Source organism: Dryobates pubescens, chromosome 8 (genome assembly GCF_014839835.1).
Source record: "Dryobates pubescens isolate bDryPub1 chromosome 8, bDryPub1.pri, whole genome shotgun sequence".
Classification (NCBI taxonomy): Eukaryota; Metazoa; Chordata; class Aves; order Piciformes; family Picidae; genus Dryobates; species Dryobates pubescens.
This window is the reverse complement of record NC_071619.1, coordinates 25,957,216-25,982,074: the sequence shown is the minus strand read 5'-3', so window position 1 is coordinate 25,982,074 and position 24,859 is coordinate 25,957,216. Positions and strand designations below refer to the sequence as shown.

Below are 24,859 nucleotides of genomic sequence, written 5' to 3'. Positions count from 1 at the left end.
AGGAAAAAGATGACACATACTTAAGAAGATGTCACATCTAAGTATTAATTATTTGACTAGCTATTTGAAAAACCTCGAATAAGTGGGATTAGACAGAAATACGTGTCTGTGTTGTCAACATGCAATAGGTCTGGGATAAGAACTAATGGAAATCATATGGGAGGAGTTTCAGAATTCAGTTCCATTCATCTCCTCCTTGTCTTGCCAAGTTTGGCACCTGTTCAGAGTTTCCAGATTTGAAGCGGTGATTAATACCCAAACAAAAACGTTCATAGTTAGCTGCTACACCCTATTTTCTAGCTACTGGGCCTGTACTATACAAAGTTTTGCCTCTAATGAGTCTCAGAAAACAACTCTTCTGTAATGTCTGCATAAGAACACAAGGCATTTGTAAGCATACAGCATGGGAATGTTTGTCATGGCCATGACACAGGACAAACAGAAGGAATAACTTGCAAACCAAGCCTGTAGCTAGCCTGCAGAGGGGCTTATGGTAAGTGCATTTGTCACCAAAAAAGGTTTGCAATCCTGTCTGTGGCCTAATCAGTTAACACACAGAACAGGTCAGAGAGGTCTGAGCACCCTCTGACAATGAAAGTCCAGGAGCATTTGAATATCTGTTTGGCCCTGAGCACTACCCTGTATGTTCAAAACACCTCCAAGTCCTTGCATTTGGTTACCAACAGTGCCTCAGAATTGGGTCAACAAATAGCACCACTTTGTGAGTTACTTAGCTGTTCGTTTTTTCCTACGAAGCACGCTGCATTTCAAGAGTACTGATTTGTCCTGTACACATAAATCAAAAGCAAATTTCTTTTCACAGTGAAATGAAAGCTGGTATGGGAAGCACTGTCCAAAACTTGGAAGAAAGACTTTCTTCATAGCCATCAAACGAGTTAAAAAACCACTGCTCACAGAACCAAATAATGCTGTGCTATGTTTTTGCTGTGACTCACAGTTATAATGAACACTGGCCCAGAGCAGGGGAAGACAATTAGAGAGTTATGGAACCATGACAGAAGTTGGAAAGCAGCTAAATTGCTTGTATCAATTTTGAGAAAGAAGACCAGTCCTGGGACAAGAACAAAATCAAGATTATTACTGCTTGGATTAAAAGATGACATCACCTATTGTTTTATTTAATGGGCATATATCGTCTCTTACAGAACCTTTGTGACTGTCTGCCCCCTGCAGAGATGCTCCTCCCACAGCCCAAGTCCTGTGGGGTGCTGAAGGGTGCAGCAGTCACTGGGATTCACCAGTTTTTGAGGGGCTCAAACGCTGACAAATCTTTGAAGCTGATTGAAGCCCCAGCACTGTGCAGTTTTGAGCATAGATACATATTTTCAGGCTGCGTACATGAAGCGTAGGCTGCAGAAAACACCCCTCTGCAGCATGTGGGGATTATTCTTGCCATCCTTCCTCCACAGTGGCTTCCTCTTCAAAAAAAAAAAAAAAAAAAAGGAGTTTTCCAGAGCAAGTGCCATGTTTCCCTTTACTACTGAAACTGTGACTTATTTCCTCTCTGTTTCCTCTCAATATGCAGTATGCAAACATCCACACCTGCTGGCAGCTTCTCAAGAACCATCCATAATGCTTGGGTTGCAGTGAGCAGAACAAGTGGACTATGTATCCAGAAGTTGGACCCAGCAGGAGTGTGTGGTTGAGCTGTCTGACCAAGAGACCAGACACGTTTAGAAGCCTAAGCAGGCGAAGATGCGAATGGCCCAAGCTATCACAGATTAAAGACAACTCAGGTTGTGTCAACTTGAGCAAGTTGAGCAATGAACCAGCTGGTTCTTAAGAGCCCACTTTCACATATCCAGCATTCCTGGGGTCTTTCTTCAGATTTCTCTAGTCTAGATGCAGGGATGGATTATCTGCTAGCACCAAAGCACACTAGGTATGCTCCCCAAACACATTTTCATCTGAATGAAGTCCACTTTGTGTGCTAAGAGATATCTGAGATACGAGCCATCCTACAGTGTGTGTGGATTATCAGATGTGTTTCAGAAGCAATTCCTGATCTGAGGAAGGTCACAAGCTGCCCCCTCCAGTGCTTAACCCACAGAGCAGCACTACCACCCATATATGAAGGCTGCATTTACATCACTTTGCACTACAAACACCATCATGGGGCAAGACTTCTCAAATCAAACCAATCCTCTCTGAACAATTATTTTTCGAGATCCATGTAACTGTGGAAAGAAGATGCTAACTGCTCAGCACACATAGCAAAGGAAGTTTAATGCCATCAGCAACCACAGTTACCACAGTTAGCATGAGAGAGGAGGAGATGGCCACATTAATGCACAGAAGGAACTTCTTGAACCTTTCAGTTCAGAGAATCAAAACCCGAGACTCACCAGCTATATTTAGAAGGGTAAATGAGTGGCCAAGGCTATTAAGAATCATGGATTATCCTGTCTAAATGTGGAGTTAAGCCTCAGTTCATGAAGAGGTGTAAATAAACATCCCCCTATATTTGCAGAACCTCAGTAGAGCCATGAAGAGGCAGAGGGATCTTCCTCATAAGGCCAGCCTTCAGGATAAGTAGTGAGAATCAGCTTTCTACAAAAATCTCAGGTAGTAGATTTTTGAGCAAGACAGAAGTATGAAGCAGAGTGGATTTTCAGCATATGTTTCTTATGCTGTTGAGAAATGATAGATTAACAGATGCCTCAACATCAATTTCCAGACTCAGTTACATTAAAAGTCCTCTGGAATTTTTTATCACTATATTATTCCAAGAGCAAAAGATCCTCTTGATGTGCAACACTGCTGAACTTTGCTACAAGTTATCTATCTTGAAGGGCCCAGCCTTGTGTTAATTGCCATGGTAAATGTTAATCAGAAAATGTGTCTGCTTAATTACTTAGTGTGATTAACACTGCAGGAAACCTCTAGAGAGTGCATTCAAAGAGGGGGAATGCATTAAAAAACCATCCTCCTTATCCAAAGTCAGTAATACATAAATGCCCACCAAAGAGCTAACCAAAAGTGACTTCATATAGCTGGAATACAGAGGGATGAAATGTACACTTCTAACAGGCCCTGAGACAGAGAGAGCACACACCAAGCCCCTACACCAAGACACTAGCTTTTTCACAAAGTGTTAGAAGTGACTCTGCTGTCACTGGGACACAGGGAGGGAACGAGTGTTATATACACTAGCACTGCATCTCACACACAAGCTGAAGTTTGAGAGGTTTTCACAAGGAAGTGCAATACTGTTGGGTAAAGAAACCCCAATCTAAATCATTGCAAGTAATGGAAGAAATAATGGAGAAATGTAGAAAAGCTTATGGAGGATGTGATATCAGATCAGTAGTGAAGATCTGGCTGAGGAGACCTACTCAAGTGAATAAAGAAGATGCTGTTGCCCTGCATTGGAACTTAGCATCAAGAAGAGCATGGAAAACTGGGAGGAATACATGTCCAGTCCTCTCTGCTTCTCCTTTACACTTTATCAGGAGGGGTACACTCTCACTTTGTGTCAAATTTGTACTGCTGGATAGAGTGAAAAGGAAATGCAGAGGGGACTTTGTATGAGACATCTTTCAACAAATGCTAATGTTGCTTGAAGAAAGAAATTCATGGAATTCTCTATCACAAAACATCAGCTGCTCTTGTTTTTCCTTCCTCAGCCAGTTAAGCATGTCTTGCTCCCCAGCAGAGAAGGTGCGGGGGCATCCTGCCTCCTCCTCTTAACACCCCTCAGCCCTGTACCTTAACCCTGGATGCCAACAGAGAAGTGACCAACTCATCCGGGCTAGGAGGGAAGGCTGGAGAGTAGATGTTGGAGGCTGACAGGGGACCTTGTCTGAGGCCACCTGGTGCTACATACTCCTGAAACGTGTGCCCTGTGAGAAGCCTGGAAGAAGGGCAGGAAGGGTGGATGCTCCCAATGTTGGCTGTGGGTAACAATTCTTATTTATTGTATAATAAATACCAAAACTTACGAATTCTGTGGGAAATCAAAGCATTAAGAAACTTGTTTCCATTGTATGAGAAAAAATGGCCAAATCTTTTTCTTATCACAGAGGCCCAGCGGGCAGCTTTCATGGAGCCCCAACCGGCAGCCCCATTCCAGGCACACCTCTGCCAGGCCAGACATGAGTCCTCCAGCAGTCCTGGCAGGGCAGGTGCTGACAAGAGACTGGGAATTATTCCTGTGCTGCTGGTGGTAAAGTTTACCTTGCTGACAAGCACAAGGGGTCTCTGCAGACATCAAGCTCTGATCTGTGTACAAGAATTATCATATAAATGCACCTGATGAGATCAGTGGAACAAGAAGAGATGCAGAACACAAATCCAAATGGATAAAGGAGCAGTGGGTGCATGTTGACTAAACAAAGAGAAGGCCAGCTGCTGTCTGTAGAAAAAAATTTGCATCTTTGCCCAGTATGTGTGTGGTCCAGAGACTGTCAGGCTAATGATGTGTTTCTTATCTACTGTAAAGACCATTTCGTCCCTGCTGGTACCTACTTAAAGACATGGCAAGGCAGTTACAACAAATAAGAATCATGTAAGCATGAACTGCTCATTGTAAATTATTGCTTGTTCTTTGGTTAAACTAAAAGCTGGACTAACAGGAAGCTCTCAACATACATGTGCATCTTTTAGAGTCTTCTTGTTTTGTCTGCTAATAATACTGCTATTATTTAAGTCACATCCAAAATTCTATGTATTTTAAAGCATTTCTATAAAGTTTTCTCACTTTTCCTTTGTCACTTGTGTTGTCCTGCAAAACTGGCCTCATATATTTCACCCTGACCTAGGTTCCTTTTGACTCACTCACTCTTTGTAGGGTAAAAGGATTACTTCCTTCTCCTGAATGACAGCAAAAAAAGCAGAATTCAGCAGTCAGTTGTTCCTTTACTCTCAGGAGTCTATAGTCTTTAATTTGCATCTGTCTCTAACAATCAGATGCAAGGAACTGTCTTGAAGGGTCAAACCGCAAAACATATAATGGGTTAAGTACCTGTGAATGTGCAAACCTGGACACTTCCCAGGGTCCAGATAAATATGTAGCACATGTAATTAACTTTGTAACACGCTTGTGAACGGTATGTGCCCCTGGCCATGTTAGGATACGCCCCATCCTATAGGTTCAGTTGTCAGGTTTCTCTGTTGCCAAAGGGCATTATTTGTCTTGGGACAGTATTTAAAATATTCAGGAAGGTAGGCCTTTGCCTTGTTGTCACCTGGAAAGCAACAAGAGCCAAATGCTGCCTGAGTTGCAGCTGAAGAGCTTGCCCTAGCAAGCCAACTACACCTGGATCTTACACATGGACCAAGGCAGAAAAGGGAAAGCTCCAAGAGAACTGAATCCCAGAAGAGCCATGGAAAAGCTACAGCCTGGTGACAGAGCACACAAGAGAGAGAGAAGAGCCCCATAACCCTCTCTGATCCAAGAGAAAGCTCCAGACCACGAACTGGGCACGAGAGGAGAGAGGCACCCTAGGCCCTTCTGAGCCAAGAGCCATGAGTCACAGCATCTGGGAAGATACTGGATGGAGGAACAAATTGTGAGCCTCCAGCTAATCTGCCATGGAATCCCATTTGTGAGAAACTGCAGGTCACAGAACCTTTATTTCCAATTTGAATCACTGTATTGGAAACTCTTAGAACTGTGCTTAAATCATTGAACTGTTTTCATATGTGAAATGTATCCCTCACAGCTGAACAACAGAATCTGTAAATATACTTTGTAAATAAACTACGGTGGCGTTTGAAGATACCGCCACCACCAGGAAATATTAAATATAAAATATATATTAAAAAACTATTTTATTACAGGAACTCATCTCCCAACCACATTATGTTCCTATCTTTGTCCCATTGACATTTCTCTGATCAAAACATCTTTTACATTTGCGGCTGTAAAATCCAGCTTCATCAAAAGGCTTAAGAAACACTCTACAAAAGAGAGCTAGGAAGAAAGGAGGAGCAAAGGCTGGCAATGTTTTGGCTTTTGATTTCAACTCCTGAAGTGTTTTTAAAGTTGTCACAGAAGTGGAGAAAGCAGTAACTACTCTTTGGTGCCTCTCAAGGATCATCTCACATAAGGGTTTTTCTAAAACCTTACCTCCTCTGTGATATCAATCTTCAGAACTGCTGTGGTACTGAAGGATGGGGAGCCTCGGTCTTTGGCCTGCACCACCACTGACCATATGCAGTCTTTGTTCTTTGTGATATTGTGGATGATATCCAGGGAACGGATATAGGATTTCAGCTTGATTTCCCCTGTGCTTTGGTCTATATCAAACACATTGGCTGGATCTGCTTGCATGATGGAATAATCCACAATGTTGTTGGGTTCTTCTGCATCTTGATCTATAGCCTGGTAGGGGAAGCATAAAGAACAAAGATCTTATCGTTTGTATCTTTGCCTGAAGACAAAACTCTGTTTCTAAGCATTCACTTTCAACAACATCCATGCTGTGAGATGACTGGGCTGTTTCTGATTAATTTTGGAAACCATTTCCCCTTTTCTGGTATCAGCTATGCTACATTTTCTAGTGAAAACCAGCACAACTAGAATTCTCTTTGTACAAGCAATTTCTATTTGACATAATCAGAGGAAAAACTGAACTTTAGCCTTTCTGTAGAATGCAAATGGTCCACTGCTGGGGAGCTTCTTACAGAGAGTGAGGGACAAATGTGAAGTGGTAGAGAACAAAGGGATTAGTTCCACACTATGAACCATAGCTGCCTTAATTTTTGTGCTGTAGTATTTATTCTACTAGCATGAGGTATTGTGTAATCAGGCTTCGCTATAGGTATTCAAACATGTGTAAGATAGGATGTTCTGCTGCTTTGCCTGTGAATTGCCGTTGTAATTTTTTTACCTCCTGTTCCACCCTGGAACAACGAATACAGTTCTGCAAAGTGAAGGGAAAAAAGTTGTGTGGTTGAGCACAAAGGCATTTCAGGAAGGTTAAGTATTCAAAACTCTATACTTTGATTCATTCACCTTATTTGGGCTTCTTATGATTGCTGTATAATGCAGGTTCTTCCACTATCTGATGTAACAGAACTTAATCTTTTGCCTATAGAATTTATACCTTTGTACCTAGCAGTCCATAAATACTATCATTCAGTACTTTAATCCATTTGTTACATATGAATGGATGTGCAAAACAAAGCCCCAGGAAAATTCAGCTTTCAGACATTTATTGTGATCCCTGAGCAATGAATAGCAGAGGTGAGGCTTTTCCAAAGCACTCTGTGACACCGTGTACTCTCTCACCTCTATCTTTACTGGTGACCCGATGATCATTGTCTTTTCCTGGATGTTTTCATTGAACTCTGGAGAGTGGTCATTGACATCGAGCACAGTGATGAACACTTCAGCTAAGCTGTATTTCCCATCTGTGTCCTCTGCCTTCACGTAGAAATTATACTTTGAGTTCACTTCAGCGTCTAACACAGCCCAGGGCTGGGTGTAAATTATACCTGTTGATGGGTGGATTAGGAACCTGAAAAAGAAGCAGGGAAAGAATTTCTGGGGTTTTGTTCATTTAATGTGTGTTTGCAGCCCAGGGCAGAGGTGGGCTCTAAACACTGCTATGCTGTGCTCAAAGATTGGTACTCTTCACCCAGCTCCTCTCTGGCTTATGTTTCCAATCCATTCCCTTTACCTCTTCTTGCATAGTCCCTTTAGGCTTGAAAATGAGAGAACTATCAGTGACTGCTGCTTTTCTATCTATTGTACATTAACCAATTTAGCTGCATTTTCTGTTGAAGCCTTTGTCCTCAGTAATTGCTCAGTGTGATGGCCTTCTCCAAGAGTGATTTCTTTCTATTAAATCATTAAGGAACTGCCTATGTTTTTTTCCATTTTTAAGTACAACGTATTAGACCATGTCCTGCATAAATTAGGACTGATTGATATAATTTCAATAGCTAAGAGAAGCATGCTCCACATCATATTTAAGCTCTTCACTTCTCAGAATGGATAAGAAAAATGGCTCCTCTCCAGTCTCCCTAAGTGCACAGCAAATTATCTCCTCCAAAAATAATCACTTTTCCATAGACTGGCACTGCGATGGAGTGGGTGTTCAGATTTATCTGTAGCAAGTTCAATTCCACACATTCGTAATTGCTGTGGTGCTGTCAAAAGTGTCAGCCAAAAGCTTGGATTTATAAAGATCCCAACATGGTATATTTTAAAAATGGACTGCCAGTGCAGGCTCCAAGCAGTAGGGTTTTTAACAGATGAAAGGTTTTATATACCCTTTAATTAATGTACAGGATAACAAAATATTTTCTGTATTCCAACTGTGAGTGCAATTGAGAATGATTATAGAAGGGGCACTTAATAATTCAAAATCTTCAGTTGTTTTCATTACCTGGTTAAGTACAAACCTTGATGAAAGCCAAGGCCTGGAGATGGAAAGAGCCCTGCAAACTCTCGGTAGGAGACAGTGCCTGTGCTGAATGTCTGCTCAGCACTCAACCCAGCCTAGCCATGTGGAGGGGCCTCTCACTGACCCCCATTTTTGTGGAAGAATGGAAGAAGTAAGATGTGAAGCAATTACAGCAGTGGCACCTTGGATGCAGGATTACCAACATAATGGTTTTATCTTCAGCAGTTAACACTACTCCTCTTACTCTAGCACAACTCATCTTTCTGCCAATACGACTCTATATCCACTGATGTAACCCAAGAAACAGGAGAAAAATCACACCTCTTAACTGAAACTCTGAAATCTGCATCAAACTGTGTGATCAGATGTTCCTAGATCTGGGTTAGGAAATCAATCTAGTCTTGCAGAGCCATGCCATTCTGGCACAAGAGAAAACGAAATCACATTTAAGATGTAAAGAAAAAAAAGTCTGCATGTTTTAATATCCTCACTGAACTCTGACCCTATAACTCCAGTCAAAATACAATTATGCTCACATTTTTTTCTATCACCTTCATCAACAACCTTCACAAGCTTCTTTGTACTAGCTGCTACATTCTAAACTTAAGAGGTCTGCCTGCACAACATGACATTTACCTGCTTGCCTCTATACAGTTAGCTGTTAGCTTAAAGACTTAGAGAAGAGCTCAAAATAATCCATCTTGGAAATGCTCCCATATGTTTATCTTTGTGGCTACAGAGATTTTGGACTTTGATTGTGTCTCCTAAGTGGTTTTCACCTTAACAAGACGGGTTTAACCTTCAACTGCAGATGTATAACGTATGGAGAAAAATGGATTCTGGAGATGAGTGCCTGGAAGCTCATGCATGTCCAACACTCTGCCCTGCAGACCCACAATGCCCAGAAGCTGCAGGTTCCAGCAGCAATATCTGTGATGACCAGTGATGCTAGCCAAGACTGGAAACCCCCAGACAATGGGCCAAGGCAACTGCTCAGACAGAAGCAATATGGGAGAAAATAGTGTCTTAGGATGTTCTTCCTCCAGCACTGTCCACAAAGACAAAGAGAGTGAGTGAGGCATCATTGCAAAATTAAGTAAGCATCATATTTCCCTTCTCTTCTGATGCAGTACTATTAGGTTTAAACATATAAAATGCTTTGACCACAAATGCTGCTGGCCTCCAAAGTTAAAGTTTGTATTTTCAAAAGCTCAAAAGCTTTGTTGTCTTTATTTTGACAGGAGTTGAAACAACTGTTTATACAAATACATGGAAAGGGGAAAGAACAGAAGATATTCCGCCCCCAGAACTGACTTTCCAGAACTAGACCAAAACATCCTCTTTCTCTTGCAAACACTTTTCAAATGATGATTGAACAGATCCCGTGTATTGGTACATCAGCTGCCTTATGCCTCTTTGGGGCCTTGTGGATAAAATGCCATGGGTTCATGAAGCAGATGTTTAATGATCACACTAGTTTTTCTGCTGTTGGTTTTACAGAACTCACAAAAAAAAAACACGTCATAAGTGTCCTTGAAATGAGTAGGTCAAGAAGCAGTGCATTATTATTATTAAATAATTAAACTTAAATTTACTTACAGATCTGCTCCTGTTCCATAGATAGAATATTTGACTTCTCCCCAAAGCCCTGAATCTGGATCTGTAGCCTTAAAAAAAGAAGATCAGAGTCACCCTTTACCAAATTGCAAAAATTAATGTTTCATTTTTCTTTTAACAACAGGCCATGTAAAACCCCAAATTATTTTCCCACTTTTTGCTATCACATTTTTAGTGGAAAATCACATAAACAAATGTGTTTCTAGAAAACTACAAAACCGAACAGAAGGAAACGTCACTGGCTGTCCAGGGAAGCTGCCAGGCTGCTGCCTGTCTCCTGGCCAGGCTGGTGCCCAGAGACTCTAGCAGAGAGAAAGCCACTAGATGGCTCCATCTGTTGACATTTAACACATCCTGGCTTTGAGAGAGTTGAAGCCGGTCGTGGTGACACCAACAGACTATCAGCTCTCCAGCTTTCTCAATTATCAGTTATATTTTAACATATACCCCTTAGACAAAATTATTTACTTTTGATAGAGTGTTTTTAGAGTCTCAGCTTGTTTCATTTATGCAGTTTAAATTAATGCATAACAACTCTTTCAACCTGTTATACACAGTATTTCAGCTTTGTTCATATTTTAATCACTGTTGTGCCCATGTGACATTTAGTAATGCAGATACTACACAGGATGATATTTTTGGTCTGGACTATTGTTGGCTTTTTCCTTAGCTCAGGATTAGGAAAGCTATTGATTTGATAGCAGCTATTTCCATAAGCTCCCTCTTCTCTGATAGCTCTGAGGAGGTGTTATATTAAACTCTTCTATCTGGCCATTAAAATTCATGGCAGCAGTGGTTGATTCATTCATTTTCCTGTTTAAATATTTGAAAACTGTAACAATATCTTTGATTCCTTCATGGTTAAGATAACACACCTGCAGCCCTACTGATAGGTGTCTTTTGGTTCTTTGACATGAGTTTGTCAGCCTGTCTCACTCCATAATTTTGACCTCAGTCTACTTTAGGACTGCCTAATTTTTCCTAAAACATTTGAACACCTGGGAATTCTGTCAGAATTGCCATCCTGAGTACCTGAGGTATCGCACTTTGTTAAGTGTATTTGTGAATCTGGGTCAAGTATTAAGCTAGTTGACAGCATGTGACAGTAAATTTTAAGGAGATTCCTCAGCTATGCTGTCCTATGTACTTTGGCTCAGAGTTTTGCAAACTTTAATTTATTTATTTTTTTGCTGTGCACCCACTATTTTTTTTTTTTTAATTCCTCTTGCTGTAAAGATGGTGATGTTTGGGAGTCACTGTTTTCCACAGCTTTCCCTATTGTTTCCGCTTTCCTGTTTTGTTTATATTCCACTAATTCTTTCATTCTTCCATCCATAAAGTTTGCCTTCATCACATTATTATTCTGATTATTTAATTTTCTTTCCTACATGCAGCCAGCATGTGCTGGATGTCTCTGGCCAATTGCCTACATCATCCTTACCCATAAGGTCTCTGCAAGGTGACCTGTATCACCCACCAAGCCCCACATGCCCAGCCACATTCTCACTTTGTGGCATGAGACGCTTCCAGTCCCAACAGCTGCATTAAAGAGACAGCTCACATCCCTGGCTGGAATTGCTTCTCCAGCAAACAGGACTGTGGCCGTTTGACGCTGTGCCTTTAAGAAAGGGAAGCCCCCTCTGTGGGGGGGGGTCTGGTTTCTGGTTGAGTTTATTTGCTGTATATTCCTGTATATACTGTAAAATACCTGTATTTGTTGTGTTACATATAATCTGTTTCCTTGTAAAATATACTCTCATTTCTCCGACTGGGTTTAGCCGTGGTCTCTTTCTCAGTGGGGGAGAGAAAGCAGAGCCTTTCCTTTCAAACCACCACGACCCTGGGATTAAGAGTCCCATGCTCTACCGACTGAGCTGTGGCTCTGCCCCCCCCCACAGGGGGAAGCCCCCTCGCAGATTGACTACATCACTCTACCATGTTCTCGTTCTGGTAAGCAGTACGTGCTTACTATGGTAGAGGCAAACACTGGATGGCTGGAAACTTATGCAGTTCCACAAGGACCCATGTAATACCCTGACCTTCTTTCTATGAAAATGTGAGAGACTGGAAAATCTATAGGCATCTTTTCTCTGCTTTAATTAGAGACTTATGTGGGGATCTTTCTTTCCTAGCTCTAAGCATTCCACTGTCTAATTATGAATTTAGCAGCCAGATTCCTCCCATAAGGAAGAGATTAACACCTACTAAGCAGCCATCTTGTTTTCTTTTTACTTATTCTTATGCAAGCAAATCCAGTAAATCCAATTCCACTTAGTCATAACTGAATCTTCCTGCTGGACACTGATTGGACTAGGGCTTTCTTAGTACTCAGAGATCATGAGATTTGTCCGAAAAGCAGATGGTCTTTAAGTCAAAAAACAAAGTACATTTGTTGTTCTGAAAAATGATTGAATGATTGCCTACAACTTTATTTTTTTCAGAAGTCTTGGTTTGGTTTTTTTGTTTGTTTGCTTTTTATTTAGCTATTTATTTATTTATTTATGTATTTTATTATTATTATTCTGTAAAGGAACTGGAGTTCAGTCCAGAAGCTAAAGAGTGAGTAAGATTTGCTACTTGCCTCGGCACACTCTTTCTAAGGCACATGAACTGTCCTCACACACACCTAGAAAGCGGGGTGTTTCTTGAGATGAATGAAATTTACCGTAACAGCCACGACGTTTGAGCCCCCCGGGGAGTTCTCAGGGATCCTGGCGATGTAGTAGTCGGAGGAGAACTTTGGGACATTGTCATTGGTATCCAGCAAGTGTATGACTACGTCAGCTGTCGAACTGAATTTCTCTGGTGTGTTCACCTCTATTGCAAGAAGCTAAGAAGAGAAAACCAGGAAATTACTCCAAAGTAGCTACTATTACCTCTTAAAGGACCTTCTTTCTACTACTCATGGCACATTGACACATTTTACCTGGCAGGACCAGACAGCTCAAAACCAGGGAGATGATGAGCTACAGTAGGTTTGTTTGCGCATGCTTGCAACGGGCAATCAAGATGTGGAAAAAGGACTTAAAACCTGCATATACATATTAGAATTCATGTGACAGATATGATCAGTCATAACTAAGCCACACAGCTTGAAAAGCTGTAATAGAAGCAAGTAAACACCCATCCCTGGGCAGTTCCTAGAACTTAGAGAAACATATACACTGAATACTTTTGAGTAATATAAGTTGAGTCACGGCCATTTGCATTGCATAGCCGTTGGGGAAGAAGTCAGGGCAATAAATTGCACTGAAGAGGGTAAAGAGATGAGAGAATTGGTACCCTGGGAAGTTTGGAAGCAGCAGTTCTCATATCCCAAATGCCTGACAGGCACGCATCAGGCAGATCAGGCATGTACAGCAGAATCCCATTTCACAAGGTCTGCAAGATCTTCTACCACCAGACTTGGGACTCTGTCTTGACTGTTAGATGCTGATTGGGATTTTTCAGATACCTAGTGGGATTTTAAATCATCTCACTGCCTCTGAGAAAGAAGAGAGCCCTGGCATAACACATTCTCATAACTGCTCATCTAAAAGGGCAAGCAGCCACAACAGCAAGACTAGGGATGAGGAGAAACCAGCAGCACAGATGTTCTGGATGGCTGTCAGTAGAGTTTAACATTAGTGCATACCTATCTCATCTATCAGCTGAAGGATGGCACTGATGGGGTAGCAAGTTGGTTTCTCACATTGCCTCCTAATGCACAACTAATGGATGCAGGATAGAGCAGCCACCACAGAGAAGGAAGAGGATAAACCAAGCATCTGGTGTGTGACAGTTCTTGGTAGGCAGCAGGGAGCTCTCAGATCCCCGTATGGGAACAGACCTGAGTAAGTATTTGTTGAGTCATCTCCAAAGGCTCAAGCAAGCACTTTTCCACAGGACTTCATCTCCTTAGCACCAGATGTTTTCTCTCTTAGTCTAACACAAAATAGCAGCAGTGTTTCTACTGTCTCTGTAGATTAGGGGAGTGTCAGTAGAAAGCCTGAGCTGGTAAACCAGCAAGCCTATTGCTCATGCTCTGAGCAAGAAAGAGCAGGTTCAACAACAGGTACTAAGATACACATACCCTTTGCAGACTGTGGCCTAGGCATCTAGTCCTCTATGGGTGCCTGCACCACACAGAATCAGCACTAGGACATCAGTATTGGTCTCTGTAGGGGCTGAACTCAAATGACTGACACAATGACCAAGGGTTAGCCATTTAGTTTTCATGCCTGGGTAGATGCCTGGTTAATACAAAGCAGTAGGACTCTAGAAACCTACTGAAGACAACATGTCACTAATAGACTAGTGAGCAGGACATTTAATTGAGGTATCAGAGGCTCAGCTGAAAAAAATCTATTTGGTTGGGTTTTAATTCTTAGTAGATGTATGTTCCTGGAGCTTCATCAGAGAGGGTGAGTGTCTAAGAGAGCTTTGAGTTCTGGAAGGTGGAGCAGGGCTGCCTCAGAGTCTCTTGTTCTGTTGGTGCAGCACCTTGCTGAGTCTGAGGGCTGTGGGAGCTCATCCTTCCTGTGCCACTCACCAGGTGCTCAGACTCTCCTGCCCTGTCACAGTTCCCCAAGGGACAGGTAGTGCATGGTGCAAGTCCATGGGGCACATAATCTGTTCAAATCCCTGCTCTGCTCAATTCAAAGACATTTAAATCACCTAGAGATGACAGGGTTTGGGGAAGGTGGGGAGAAGTTAAAGTAAACAGGGAAAAGGCTCAGTATCATCTCCGGGATCTGTTCCTGCTAGATGAACATTTATAATGGTTGGAAATAAATCGTGAAGGAGCTCCTGAAGAAATCAGTCTTGAAGGACTGCTGGTAACTATTATACATCTGCTCTAAAAGGGGACTTTGGTCACTGGGTCTCTCTGCTAGCTTTTGTGTTTGGAGTCTCAGATGGTGTTACAGCAAAATAAATTTTTGAAGAGACAGTCATACAGCTATCAGAAAAATTCTGCTCATGAGCAATCTCAGCTTCAAAATAAGTAGAAAGAAAAAGTCATACTGCTCATCATGCACATGGAGCTGTAACTATATTATAACATTTGCAGTGAAATAGTCTTTGCTGATGGAATCAGCCCATCTTAGTACACTTGATGAAAACTTAGTGTTTTTACTTTGTTTTCTACATTCAATTTTTATTTCCTCTCCTTTTAGCAGCTGTAGTCCAGTTATGTCAACATGCTGACAGCATTTTCATTCAGAGAGGCCTTTTTGTCAGCTTACTTGCCAGCAATGTCTTATGCAGAGCTGCACTTGGTTTATGCAGAGAAGGAACAAAATACTGTTCTATTACTTCACAGGATTATGTATCAACAATTAACACAAGTTCCAGAACAGCAATGTGAGATGTGGTCTTAAAAGTGTCAGGTAAATATTTAAAACAGTTTTGTTTTGGCAACTGAAGCCCTATCTGGTTCTGGTCTATGGAATGCAGAATGTGCAGGTTATGTTCCAGGTGGGATGTACTCTAAGCTGAAGGAGATGGAGACAGGAGGTGTGACCCACAAAAGCCCATGAGCAGGTGGGACAGCAATAGGCAGGCAGAGGTCAGACTGGAGGGCTATGAATTGCCACAGCTGCAACAGTTGGGAAACACGTTAGCTCATGGACAGCTGAAAATGAAGGACGTCCCAGCTATATTTAAGAGCCAGCCCTAGATGTAAGAGAATTTTTTTTTCCGCAGTGCATCTCCCAGTTAAATTAGCTTTAATTCCTCTCTGGCATTTTACTGTTCATTAACGAAACAGAGGAGAGGGAATCATTGCTTACAGAAGAATTCACACCGAAAACAGCTTCTCAAAGCTGATATGGGATAAATGTTAAATAGAAATAAGAATGTATATAATCCAAAATTCTAACCAGAATGACTGGATTGGCAACTAAAACTGTGCAGGAAGCAATTTGAACTTTTCAGGGAAATGCGGACAGCAGTGAGGTCTTTACAAAGTATTTGCTGCCATAAATTACTACCATATCATTGAGCTGCACCTTCTCTGTTTGGAATCTAAGCAAAGGCTCCACATTTTTAGCAATGCCTTATGGTCTTTCTCCATAAAAAAAACACCAACCCAAACACAAAACCAAAAAAAAACTCCAACCAAACCCAAAAAAACCCAAAACTGCTTTAGCTTTTACTTTTTCCTGGTAATTAATTCTCTTGGTGGTCATGGTAATCACACTAAATACTCTGATTTCTATTAGTATTGATGAAAAGGTCAAGTGTAACTTCTTTACTGGGCTTTCAGTAGCTTTACCTGAATAACTGTGTGCTTATTACAATTAGTTTCAGTAGCACTTTACAGTCCTTTCAGAATCTTCCATTTTAATGAAGTAATAATGCCTCATATTTTTGTAGCATTTATATGTAAGTTCTAAAGCTCAAAATTACTAAGGAACATCACAAGAAGAGACATGAAGCATGCTGCTGTGAAACATGCGAAGTACACAAAGCAAACTGTGTAGCAAGGGTGAGAACAAAATCCAGAAAATTGCCTCTAGACTGTGGGAAAAATGCCACTTTTGTACAAAATCAAAACTATCAAATGTTAATTCCCAGCTAGATGGTTTTGGTAACTTTAGAAAATATTTTTATTTTTAATGATTACAGGGATTGTCTACACTATTTTTTCCAGTCAGAACCAAACCAGCTATCCTCATGCTTAGAGGCAGCTGAGACAAAACTTAGTTATCTTGCTCATGAGCCAATGAATCCACCATGGAAAGGGATAATGAAAGGGTCTGACTTTTTCATGAAAGCTGGCTCATGTTTGGCTGGCTTAGAGTATGAGTGAGATAGCCTCAGGTCAGCCTGCAAAAGGCTATATGGGCAGAACACTGACAAAGGCTGTGACCAGTTTTTGGAAATTATCTTTCAGTCATCTGGAATCTGCAGCCTGCCAACATTCAAAAGCATGATCATGAACCAAGTCACTTAGGACTAAGCAGGTAAAATTCTAGCTCCACAGAAATTAGGATTTCATTCTGTGAATTTATCATTGGAAGAGCAGAAATCCCTTAGGCTTCAGTATAGAATGATTCAACATGTGTAGTTTCCACAGAGAGGTAATACTCAGTATTTTTTACCCACTGGACATAATCAGACCACAGATGCATCTGTTAAACATTTGAAAGAAGAAGAAATTTGTTTCCCTGACATGGAATATACCATCACTGACAATGCATCAGACAGTTCCAGATGGATTAAGAAGCTAAACCCCATCAGATACATAACCCATCATATGCATATCATATACATATGCAAAAAGAGGACTCAGAAAGTAGAAGTACCTTGAAGGTTAACACCTTGAATTTTTCGTAGTCAATAGCAGCAGAATTTTCCACTATTATTGTAACCTGAGCCTCATTCAGGACAGTTTGGGGAACCACTCGGAAGATACCACCAGGTCCAACAAGACGGAGGTTGAATTTAGCATTGGCTCCCTGTGAATAAAAGCAGATATGGCATTGTTTTCAGTTAGTTATGCATTTCTTACAGACTAGATTGGCTTTGTTTCTTCACACTGTATAAAATTAGAATGAGTCTTACTGCTTAGAGCCCTCTGCTCTCCATCCTCCTGGGCAAGAGATTGCTAAGAAGCTTAGTTATATAATCCCTCCAGCCCTGGTCATAAGATGGACACAGATTTTCTTAAAATAGATTGACAAGTTTGGTTATTCTTTCAGTCACAATGGGAAAACCCTGCAGTAAGACTGGCTAAGAGAGAGACTTCTGTGGCAAGCCTGAAGTGTGAAGTTTTATGCCACACACTGCGAGCTAGGTCAGGTGACAAAGATGACACCAGGTGCACAATGGCAGGCAAGTGCTGCTTCCTCTTGGCTCCTGCCAAGGAAGGACAACTGAACTGCCTGAGTCAGGACAGTGGATCCCTCAAAAACCCGTCTTTTGTCCTAAAAGCTCACTGCCTGGAATGACCAAGCAGGTCCATGAAGATATGCAGTTTCCAAAGAGAAGTGGTACTCTGCTGTTTGCACTGACTGCATTAAACTAGCCCATAGTTATAGCCACTAAATCTTTTGGAAGTTGATGTTCTTGGGGGGAGAGAGGGGATCCAGCTGTGCAGAAGAAAATCTGACACACATTTGACAGCTCCAGGTGAAGTGAGAAGCCAAATACCATAATATAGATAAACCTCCTAGCCATTGAGGATATGGGAAGCAGTGATATCTAAAAGGTTACCACCACTTGCATGAAAGTAGGGAAGAGTGAGCCAGAGCTAGACGTCCAGACCTTCTTTTAAAACTAAATGTAGCATGGAAGGGAAAAGATGAAATGGAGTTTCTCATATTCCTGCCATACAGGGGAGGTGGAAAACTGAGCTGAGCCCAACTTCACCCACACTCTGAGTTCACAAATTTCTCAAACAATGTCATGTTTACATTGTGGTGAACCAGCCAAATTAACAGCCTGGCTGGTGTCATCTTCTCCTCCTAGCATGAATCTCAAGATGAAGAATTTCTAATAATGGATTTCAAACAGGATAACTACTTTCAGCTCTATCCCTGGAGGGCTTGTTATGAGCAGCTCTTGTTACAACCATAGCTCATGTCATGAGGAAAAGCATTCAGTGGTAACTACCCGAGGATCACAGAATGATCTTGGATCCAAACTCAACGTTTTGGTCATACAAAACCTCACAGCTATGGAGATGAGAACAGGCTCTCTTTTGCTGTAATAAAGCCAAACACACAATGACATTGCTGCTGGACTATGGAAAATAGTGCTGATGGGGAAAATAAACCACCCAACCATACCAAGTCCTCTGCACTGAGGACTGTAGGTGGCTGGAGGAACAGTGGCATGGAGCAGGGATACAGCTGTCTCCCTCCTAAAGCTGCGTGATTTCTGACAGTGATGTCCACAGCAGATATCCTTGGAGCAAGTCATGCTGCTACATGTCTTCAAGTGGACAGCCATGGGACACAGGAATGACTGAAGGAACCGTAGCACTGTGCCCTAAGCTATGTCTGTCACATGAAGAGGGCTGGGGGAGAAATGTATGCATAATGTTCTTACAAGTGATCCATTACACTGTAGTCCTAAGACAGACCTTGCCCATAGCTTCCTCCTCCTCACCTACTACCATCCACTCCCCCAGAAGTCACCAGTGGCTGTGACAGAAACAGACATATGTTTAATTTTCTTCTCTTGAGATGAAGGGAAAACATTGCATTCTATGTCATAAAACAGAAGGAACCCAACGCCCTTAGAGTGATATCTTAATGCTGTACTAGGAAGCTTCTTGAGAAATCTATACAGTGTATTTAGCAATGTTCTGCTTATTTTATAGCCAAACCTGCAGACTGAATATTTTGTCAGCTGACATATACTACATATATATATTTTGTCTCTCAGTGGAAGAGATGGTTTTGCTTCTTTCCTTCTGCAGCAACATCCCTCGTGACAACAGCAGGATAGATGGAGCACTGTTTTGAAAGCAGTCATTTATCTGCTTGCTGCAGAGCCGCAGGAGGGAGGAGGAAGAAGCTAGTGGGTTTGATAAAGTACAGTACACTCAAAACAGCACAATACAGAGCTCTTACATACAGAGTTATATAAGAGCACTCTTTCCAATAGAAATACACTTCTTGGATGCATTAAGCTTTTCTCTTGTCACTACCTAACTCCAGGCTAACTCACATGGATGCCATTCTTACAGCATTTAGCTTAGCCATCCCTATAGCAACCATCACCATAGCATCTATGTGCCTCACAGGTCAGTTAGATCACAGGCTGAGATCCATGGAATTTTACTGCTTTTTTTTTTTTCTGTCAGAGTTGGCTCTGGCATACTTTTAAAAGGTTACTTAAAACTACTGTTCCAATGGGAATCGTTTATCAGAGCATCCACTGCAGACTCTGGCTGTAACATAAAGATCAGAAGGACAATATCTTGTAATAAAACCAATGTAAGGCTACAAACTGTATTGTTTCCGGGGATTGAGAAGATGCAGATAGCAATTGCACTTGAAGTTACTAAATTGACTTGCAACTAAGTAAATCTCCAAAGGGAGTACATTCTTGGACATTAGACTGACAACAAATGAATGCAAATAGTAGTTAGGGGACGTTCACAAGGACTGTTCAACTTTAGTCACCACAAGAACCGGGTTGCAGCTTTAGGATGACCCTTCTCATTGACACAACAGTATGTTACAGAATATGTATACTTCTGATCCAGACTTTCTGTGGTAATGGACCCTACAACTACTGTATCTGCCCTAGGCTTTGGTGGAATGCATGTGAAATAGCTGAGTTCTTGAAATGACATTTCCCCACTTGACAGCTCTTTTTAGTCTTTGGGAAAAACAGGTCATGAAAGTTGAAAGGCCACATAGTTTACATTTACCTGATCTGAATCATTGACTGCAATCTTCAGTCCCCTTAAGATTTCACCTTCTGGGGGATGCTCATACATGGTCAGTTCAAATTTGTTCTGGGGACCACTTTCTCCATAGAATGTTGGTGGATGGTTGTTGAGGTCGACCACCCGTATAGTCACCGTGGCAAAAGCGTACACTGAGCTGTCAACTTCCTGACTGACTTCTGATGCCTGCAGCAGGCAAGAGAGGGAGAGAAGAATGATGAGGATATACTCTTCTTTCTTCAGTTTGACGTTCAGGCATTGTTCTGCATGTACAAGTCACACTAACACACTAACTTGTATGGAGATTCACAACCTTATATTTCTCTAGAAATCTCAGTCCATTACACACTGAAGTTTGTGATGATTAGAAGATTATGGTAATAAACCAGTTCCAATAAAGCCCCAGTGAAAAAATTCTCCTCCTCTTTTTGTGAGTTTAGTAACTCACCCTAGGTGAAAGCAGTTCTCTAAAGATAGCTATTCTAATAGAGGCAAGATAATTTCCTGCCTAAAGTATTGACAGATTAGAAAAGGAATACAATCTTTACATTTGCTGTGGTACCACAGGTAGTTGATTCTCACATTGCTGCAAGGACTGCAGCCTCGAAAACCATGATAAAAATTATACTTGTGGTATTTAGGCAAATATTTGAAAGAGAAAAATTATGCACTTTGAGATTTAGTCTCTGATTTATAATTAAGTTTTGTTGTCTAGATGTTTAATTAAAACTGGATACAGTCTGGAAAGACAAGCAAACCTAGCTGGCATTTTTATAACTGAAAGATCAAATTTGTCTCAGTTTTAACAATTCCAACATGGAATTTGATTCACTGCATTGAATCAAAAATGTTTCCTGTGTTAGAAGAAAAACTCTGGCTGCCATTTTTGTAACAGAACAGCTCTCTCTGACATGCTTTTTTGCTCAAAGGACTCAAAATCCAAGGCACTAGACTGCTAAATTTCTCTAAAGATGCTAGTCTGGTAACTGAGGTGCCTGTCACTACCTATGCTGGGTAACACAACACCCTTTTGGTTCCTCAGGCAGATTTTGTAGGCTGCATGAGATCTAGGTCACCACAGATGTAATTAGGAGATCAGAAAAGCTTGTAAGGGCTTAACTAATCCTATATCTGGGAGGCTCTAGCAGACTGCAGTAAATCAGAGATTAGGGGAAGAAATGGTGCCCAATTTTAACTCAGACAGTGGGAATTCTATGATCTTCCAGATTCAGAAGCTGCTTGAGCCTACTAGCAAGTAAGTGCCCTTGAGGATGTTACACTGCTTCTGGCAGTGTGCACGGCCTTAAAGCTGCCTTTAGACAACATTGTCCTTGCCATGACAAACTCTTGTATGGTAATACACATTTGCTGAAGAAAAATAATATAATACTCACAATTTAAGTCCACATTTTTAAACTCTTGGTCTTTAGTAACTGCTTAAAGTAATGTAGTCTGACACACTGATACTAGCTTGTCAAGGTGTTAGCATGTATCTGTATTTTGCTGATCAATGTTTCAGGACTTGATACTGGTAAGATATTGCATGAGCTGTCTCAGTCCTATTACTAATAGATTTGACAGTTACCTCTCGCACCACATTCAGGTTACAAGGCATTAATTCAATAAAATCTGAAAACACAGCGAACAGTTATCTACATACTGTAAAGGATGTTGATTCTCTAGACTCAGACATGAAATTAGGACAAGGTCATTTCATTTGAAAGAAGTAATTTAAGAAATTAAATATGCCAAGGAACAAAGGCACTCTAGATTTGGTGCTCTGCTCAAACATAGGACGTAGTGTCTAAAACATGTAAAGTCACCTATAAACTGAGCTGTTTTAGACAATCATGCCTACTCATGGCATTTAAGACTAACAGGCCTGAACGTACCTGAACTTTTAGTTCATACACTTCTTTCTTCAGCTGATTTGGGTTTTTTATAACAGAAATGGCTCCAGTTGTGTTGCTGATTTCAAAAGAGCCTTCACTTCCTGCAATAAAACAAAGATTCTCTAGTTATATGCTGTATTTCCTTTCCCTGAACAAGCATGAGCAATTAACTATACACTTTATAAAGCACATTTTAGTTCACATATCTATTTAGTTCATTCATATCTATTAGTAGATTGGAAGTTACTTTTGAAAAATGATGCATTTCTATGCCTGGTCACAGTGAGGTGAAAAGACAGATGAAGATCAAAATCACTGTGAAGCTCTGCCAGCGTAGGAAGCTGCCCTCACTTTCCTGTTCCCACCCTGGTCAGGTTCTTTTCAAGCCTCAGCAACTAGGCATGCAAATTTGGTATTTATTTCCATTATGCTGACTTCTTTATATGCTGGTTTAGACAAAAAATAGACATTCCTCATTTTAATTAGCAAATGCATAATTAAGTCTCTGAGAAACAAGAACATTTCACTAATATCAGCTAAGGTGTGAAGTCTGAAAATCTGTCTGAAAGGAGCATAGTCACTCTTCCTACAGACAGGATTCTCTGGGGAAGCATCTCCTGGCCTTAGACATTCCATTGCTAAAATTTTCTCAGCCTCTTGCATGTCTGTCTTGAATAAAAAGGGATTCTGGAGAATCTAGGGTAAGCCTCAGGCTTTTTGCATTGCAGCAGAGTCTGACATGGACAGGACAGAGCTGCAGGCTGACTTTGCTACTGCCCACCTAAATTCCATTGATCTGCATGTAAGATCAGTTACAGGGCTGCAGTCCTTTGAGACCCGATCAATTTGTGCTGAAGCAAATCATAGAATCATAGAATCAATGAGGTTGGAAAAGACCTCAGAGATCATCAAGTCCAACCTGTCACCCAACAGCTCATGACTACTAAATCAAGGCACCAAGTGCCATATCCAATCCCCTTCTGAACACCTCCAGGGATGATGACTCCACCACCTCCCTGGGCAGCCCATTCCAATGGCTAGCAACTCTCTGTGAAGAACTTTCTCCTGACCTCGAGCCTAAACTTCCCCTGGTGCAGTTTGAGACTGTATCCTCTTGTTCTGGTGCTAATTGCCTGGGAGAAGAGACTAACTCCCTCCTGGCTACAACCTCCCTTCAGGTAGTTGTAGACAGCAATAAGGTCTCTCCTGAACCTCCTCCAGGCTAAGCAACCCCAGCTCATCATGTTGGACTCTGCCCATCTGTCCAGCCTGTCAAGGTCCCTCTGCAGAGCCCTTTTACCTTCTAACAGATCAACACCTGCTCCCAACTTGGTGTCATCTGTAAATTTACTGATAACTGACTCAATCCCCTCATCCAGATCATCAACAAAGATATTGAACAGGATGGGGCCCAGCACTGATCCCTGGGGGACAGCACTAGTGACTGCCTGCCAGCTGAATGCAGCACCATTCACCACCATTCTCTGGGCTCAGCCCTCCAGCCATTTCCTAACCCAGTGCAGAGTGCTGCTCTCCAAGCCATGGGCTGCCAGCTTGGCCAGGAAATGCCAGCTTGCAGTGAGACAGTGGGGTCTCATCACATTGACTGCACTCATCTCACCAGCATGGCCAAAAGCATGCTGGTACCTCCAGGAGTTCAGGAGGTCTTGCCATCTTCTGCCAAGGGGTGATGGGCATCCCTGTGTGCTACCTCAGGTACAATATTGACCACAACATATGCTTTGTGGGAGAGCCTACCATTGAAATGAAAACCAAGTAAAACCCTTACAGTGAAGGAGATCAGCCTTCAGGAATAAAGGATGATGACCTGAAAGCTCAGTAATTTTTCTTTTTCACTAATTCAATTCTAACATGGATTTTTAAACCATCTGATAATTTCCCATTTTGCTAATACCTGCAATAACTGCAACTTCATTAAAGTACACTAGACACAACATTGAACAGACATCGACTCATACAATGGTCAATTATTAAGATACATTGGCCTGGAAACTACATCCTGACTGAGAAGAAGCTTAAGTCAATAGTGGTTTCAAGCCATCGTGCCTCATGTTATTGTCTAGTTATCACAGGGAAACTGATAACTCTGAGTGCAGAGCACTATGTGTGTTCCCTCACACAGCATGCTCTGAAGACTGGAGTGTTTTCTAAAAATTATCACACACTCTTCTGCATTAAAAATACTGCTTATAAAGAATAAATAATTTCCTATTTGCTGTTAGTATTTTCTTGCCCTTTAACAACCCAGCCTGCAGGTATTGGAATAATGGCTTATCACAAGTAATGGCAGGTTCTGAGGTGCAGGGGCAGAAGCCTGGTGTACTCTTCTGTTCTTTATTTCTTCAACGTTCTATGCACTAAAAGCACATTCTCTTCCTTTGTTTTCCCTTTCAGGCTAACAAAATCTGGTATTAATGAGCACAAAAGATGTCTGCTCTTCATTAAGTCATATTTTGTGCTACTCACATGCCATCTCCTTCCATCTTCATTTTCTAATGTTTCCTAATCACTTACCTTTTTTTTTTTCAAATCCCATATCACCTTTCTTTTGTCCTGCTCATTTTTTT

At 41.4% G+C, this 24,859-nt stretch overlaps 1 protein-coding gene across 1 annotated transcript in view; it reads right to left on the bottom strand.

Moving 5' to 3' along the window:
- CDHR1 (cadherin related family member 1) overlaps nt 1–24,859 on the bottom strand; it is a 51,055-nt gene that overhangs the window by 3,975 nt on the left and 22,221 nt on the right. The window contains exons 10-16 of the mRNA XM_009901721.2: nt 22,272–22,372; nt 20,362–20,565; nt 17,282–17,434; nt 12,658–12,822; nt 9,975–10,042; nt 7,256–7,484; nt 6,092–6,346 (exon numbers count right to left, since the gene is read on the bottom strand). Of these exons, the coding sequence (XP_009900023.1) occupies nt 6,092–6,346; nt 7,256–7,484; nt 9,975–10,042; nt 12,658–12,822; nt 17,282–17,434; nt 20,362–20,565; nt 22,272–22,372 (1,175 nt within the window). The remainder of the gene's footprint in view (nt 1–6,091; nt 6,347–7,255; nt 7,485–9,974; nt 10,043–12,657; nt 12,823–17,281; nt 17,435–20,361; nt 20,566–22,271; nt 22,373–24,859) is intronic.